At 34.7% G+C, this 5,365-nt stretch overlaps 2 protein-coding genes across 2 annotated transcripts in view; both read left to right on the top strand.

Moving 5' to 3' along the window:
• The window catches only part of HELRODRAFT_84668 (hypothetical protein), a gene marked incomplete at both ends in the record, with an annotated part of 28,345 nt that extends 27,530 nt beyond the window's left edge, over positions 1 to 815 (top strand). The window contains one exon of the mRNA XM_009025287.1: positions 690 to 815. Coding sequence (XP_009023535.1) covers positions 690 to 815 — 126 coding nt within the window. The remainder of the gene's footprint in view (positions 1 to 689) is intronic.
• An 875-nt stretch (positions 816 to 1,690) lies between these two features.
• HELRODRAFT_177080 (hypothetical protein) lies at positions 1,691 to 2,570 on the top strand (the record flags this gene model as incomplete). The annotated part of the gene is made up of 3 exons (XM_009025312.1): positions 1,691 to 1,817; positions 2,005 to 2,096; positions 2,256 to 2,570. The coding sequence occupies 3 exons, from the start codon at positions 1,691 to 1,693 to the stop codon at positions 2,568 to 2,570; spliced, it is 534 nt and encodes a 177-aa protein (XP_009023560.1).
• Positions 2,571 to 5,365: the final 2,795 nt, after the last annotated feature.

The raw sequence follows: 5,365 nt of genomic DNA on the forward strand, positions 1-5,365 counted from the left end.
ATTCATTCGGAATCGCAATATGGCCTTATTATTAAATATATGGTTTCCATAAATATACAGCAAGGAGCACTGACGATGATTCATTCGGAATCGAAATATGGCCTTATTTGCAGCATGAATTCGAAAAATAAGTTTATTTTGAATTTGAATAAACTAAACGTTCACCAAAATATCTTTAGTGAGAAAAATCAAAAAAACGAACTACAAACATATTAACGCCAAACATTCGGTAGAATTTATAGAATATTGTAAATATATATATATATATATATATATATATATATATATATATATATGTATATAAAAATAATATAAATATAGATATAAAAAAAATGATATAAAAAAAATGGCGAACCGAACGGTCGTGTCTAGTGAATTCTTGTGTTTTTTAACTAATAACTGGAATAATTTCGATAACGAAACTTTTATTTTATTTTTACTTCTTTATTCGTATTTATTATGATCTGAAAAAATATGATCATATTTCAGATTATTTATCGTTGTCTATTTTGTGTCTATTCCTAAACTGTACGTTCTCAGATTATTATTATTCTTGTTTAATGTTATAGTTAAGAATAAATTTGTTGTTTAATTCATATTTAATTAAATACTTGTAACGATTATAACAATATATATCCCATCATAATTTCATTGTTATGTAATTGCTTTGTTAATATTATTATTAACAGGCTATCGACGTTTGGATGATATGCTGTTTGATTTTTGTCTTTGCATCGTTAATAGAATACGCTGTTGTGAATGTTATGTCCCGTAAGAAAATAAAATCTAACGTGATAGAAAAGGTTAGCGGTTAACCTTCAATATAATTGTTTAAATATTTAACACATGTAAATTAAAGAGCACCGAATAATGAATTTGGCCAAATGCCGAATAGTTGATCCACCATTCAGCCGAAGGCTGAATACTAAAAAACCCACAGCTTTGAAAAACAATTTTAGTGTGAAAAACATGCTGTTAAAAACATTCATGTCCATCCATCAATTGTTTATCAAAATAATATTCAATCACTTGTTAAAATTAAGATGTTTTAACATTTATGATGGCAAAAATAAATTTCCCGCTAATAATATTCAACAAAAATTGTCTTAGAATCTAAAAAGGATATTTTTAACGGCTATTAGGTATTTCAATGACCGAAACCGAGTGCCAAATTTTGATCGAATTTTTGATCAGGCCGAACCTTCGGTGCTTCTCTAATGTTAATTTTATTAGTCACGTTATTAATTTTCTTGCATGATATTTAAAAAAATTGTTTGTCATTAGATTAAATAGTATTTCTATGAATTGTTATAACCGTGGGAATGATTGAATTGCGCTATATTATTTATTGATAATTGTTATCTTTGCTATATTTGTAATCTTTAGCCTATATATACACCCTGCGGTGTCGGGTTTACAGTCAAGTTTTCCAGCAGGGAAAGCGAAGTTGTAAATGTGATTTATGTAGTTATTTAGATTAGTTTATTGTTTCTGTTGTGTTCATCTATCAGAAATGTTGTACTAATGGAATAATGAACACTTGACGATCGTTGGAAGCTACAACATTGGTGCTGGAAATATAGAGATAATTGAAGTTATAACATTGGTGTTGGTAGTTACAAGGTCAAGGGTTACAACATTGGTGCCAGAAGTTAGATTTTTGATAGCTTGAAACTTCTTGCTGTAAAGAATGCCAGCGCTAGAAAAGCTCAATACAACTAGTCTACAGAAAGAACTACGACAAAAAAGCCTCGACTCAAAAGAAGCGAAGACATTTTTGACAAACCGACTAAGTGATGCTCTAATAAAAGCTACGGGTGGAGCGCGAGAGAACGAGCGACGGCATTAGTGTTAGCACTAAGAGGCTCCGCTTTGGAGGTATTACAATCCATTCCTGCCGAAGACTGTGACAATTTTGAGATTCCAACCGACGCGTTAGATCGACGCTATGGAAACAAGTATACTGAAAACCTCTACTTAACACAGTTTGACCACCGTATGCAGAAACAAGGAGAAACTGCTCCAAAACTAGCACAAGACAGAAACTGGTCATGCTAGCGCAGCCAACAGATGCCCCGGAATTCAAGGACAGAACGGTAAAAGATGCATTTATTCAAGCCCTACTGGACCCAGATATGAAATATGATCTCACAATATCACAATTAATTACACTTAAAAAAATTCTTGAGCAGTATTAAACCCTCGAATTTGCAAAGCTAGTGTTAAAGACACAAAAAAACGGAAAATCCACAAAGAAAATGAGTATCGAAGGATTGCCTCATCAATACGAGACTACAAACCACCATAAAAATGGAACTGTAGAAAAAGGGTATTGTAAGATATATTGTAAGAGGCCCCAGAAAAGTAATGTCTATCAAGGGGACAATACGGAAAAAACCGACTTGTGGATAGATCAAGCCCCATGTTTAGAACGTATGCAGCTAATACGTCAGAAATCTAATGACAGCCAACTTTGCGGGGCGGGTTTAAGTTGGCTGGAAAAACAAACGCCCCAAGCAGTATTATTCATGTCTCAAGGCTGCATCGTGACCGAGATGACCTTTGGGTAGAAGGAAAGATAGATCTACGCAAATGTTCATTTACCATCAATACAGGAGCAATTAGATCTATTCTTCGACGAGGTATGTCAATGGATCTATAACAAGAAAAATTTAGCAAGTACCTACTTCGATCTGCCACCGGAGGAACGGCGCCTGTGTACGAGAAAGTATCTTGCACGGTAGAAATGGGAGATCTGGAGTTTGAGAGCATGTTTCTGGTGGCAGACATTACCGACGAATGCCTTTTGGGCATCGACTTGATAATGAAGTACGGTTTCCACTTAGATCTGGAAAAACGCGTCTTAAGATGGAATAACACGAAAGTGGTGATGGGAAACAGTCAGCCAATATGTGCCTAGGTAACGGTCGATGGTGATATGGTAATATAAAGCAAAGGATATTTGGCCAAAAAAATAGATGTTTATCATAATGTTTCAACATAAACCTTAACGCCTTCTCATTTTATTTAAAAACATTAGATGACCTTAACATAAATAACCCATCACACACATCAGATTTTTAAGTCTTGGTCCTACCATTGGTTTTGTCAGAGCATCAGCAATTTGAAGTTCTGTCGCAACTCGTTCAACTGAAACTTTTTCTTTTGCAACCTTTTCTCTGACAAAAAATGTCTAATGTGGATATGCTTTGTTCTTTTGTGAAGTCCTGGATTATGTGCTAAACGAATCGCTGCTTCATTGTTGACAAAAACTTCTAGTTTTTTCTTTAGATCTGCTATGACGTTCAACAATCGTTTGAGCCATACCACTTCACGAGCTGCTTCACTTGCGGCAACGACTTCTGCTTCGGTAGTTGAAATCGCAATTGAGAGTTGACGTTGGCTAAACCAACTGATCACGCTTCCTCCAAACATACAGATTCCACCTGATAGCGATCTTCCACTAGATTTATCTCCTCCATGATCTGCATCACTGTAGGCTATTAGTGCATTGTTTTGACCAGACTTGTAAACACTACGACATTAGCTGTGCCTTGCAAATATCTGAAAATTTGTTTGACTTGTGTTACATTGGACTTGTTAGGGTTTTCGAAACTTCTGAATGCTACTCCAACTGAATATGCAATATCTGGTCATGTTCCCGTCATCAAGTACATCAATGCACCAACTGCTGATCTGTAAGGAAATTTCACTTTCTCGTGTTCGTTTTTGTCTTCATCGAATTCCTCAGATTTTGTAATCGGAGTTGTACAGGGTTTACACTGGCTCATCCCAGACCTTTCAAAAATCATTCTTGTATACGATGACTGGTTGACATTCATATTTTCCTTCTCATCTTGATTAATTTCTAATCCGAGGAAATATGTTGCAGGTTTAGATCTTATCTTGAATTCTGACTTTAATTCTTTTTCAAAATTTTTTAGTTTTTCTTTATCGGTTCTTGCAATTATTCCATCATCAACATACAGTGCAAGTATGAGTTTTTTTCCATCAGGTATTTTAATGAACAAACAAGTATTTGCATCGCTTTGTTTGAAATGTTTTTTTTCAAGAATTCAGTAAAGCGTTTGTTCCAACATCTTGGAGCTTGTTTAAGTCTATAGAGACTTCGCTTGAGTTTACAGACTTTTCCTGAATTATCTTTAAAACATTCAGGTTGCTCCATGTAGATATCGTCATCTAGTTTGCTGTATAAAAATGCAGGAGACACATCAAACTGCATGAGTGACATCTTTTCATTTGCAGCAACACTTAATAGTGTTTTTATAGTTGAACTTCTGACCACAGGACTATAGGTTTCTTCATAGTCAATTACCTTTTTCTGCAAAAAAACCTTTTACCACTAACCTGGCTTTATAACGTTTAACAGAACCATCTGGATTGTGTTTTACTTAGTAGACCCATTTGCCTTATGACCTTTTGGAAGATTTACCAAATCCTAGGTTTGATTTTCCTCGAATGACTGCATTTCACTGTTCATGGCTTTAAACCATTCATCTTTTTCATCACCTTGAATGGCATCTTTGTAGCTCTCTGGTTCAAGTTTTTTAAAAAATGCAGACATAACAAAAATATCATAACGAGATGGCCTTTTGATATTATTCCTGTCACGTAAAACCATACCTTTGATCTTTTGATTACAACAATTAGATTGATCTACAGTTGTGAACATCTTCATCAGTTGAAATATTTTTTTTAATCAAAGTTTCTTTATTATCATTTTTGATTTCATCATCATTCTAAACTGTATCATCTGAACAACTTTCTTCTTGCAAAATCATTGAATTTGGTTTGACAACCTTCTCATCAAAAATAACATCTCTTGATCGAAGCATTTTATTTCCTGGCTGAACAAAAATTTTGTAGCCATCGTCACCTTCATATCCAACAAAATACCCTTTACAGCTTTAGTATAAATTTTTCGTTGTTTCTGCATAGGAATATGAACATTGGCTGTGCTACCAATGATTCGTAGATGTGTTATCTTAGGTTTCTTGTTAAACCACAATTCATATGTGGATTTTCCTTCTACAGAAGATGGTCCAGTTTGGTTGAGTATGTAAGCAGCAGTATTAACTAATTCAGCCCAAAGGACCTGAGGCAATTCTTCATGAGCCAGTCTCATGGCTCTTGCTGCTTTAACTAACGTTCGATTATCACGCTCACTGCAACCATTCTGTTGAGGTGTATAAGGCATAGTTAAGCGATGTCTAACTCCTTCTTTTTGCAAAAGTGATCTGACTTCTTTGTTGTCAAATTCACCTCCATTGTCACTTAATACTTCTAAGACTTTATGACCAGCTGATCTTGACTCTGCAAGCATTTGTCTGACTCTTTCTGGTAC

Source organism: Helobdella robusta (assembly GCF_000326865.2).
Source record: "Helobdella robusta unplaced genomic scaffold HELROscaffold_41, whole genome shotgun sequence".
Taxonomy (NCBI): Eukaryota; Metazoa; Annelida; class Clitellata; order Rhynchobdellida; family Glossiphoniidae; genus Helobdella; species Helobdella robusta.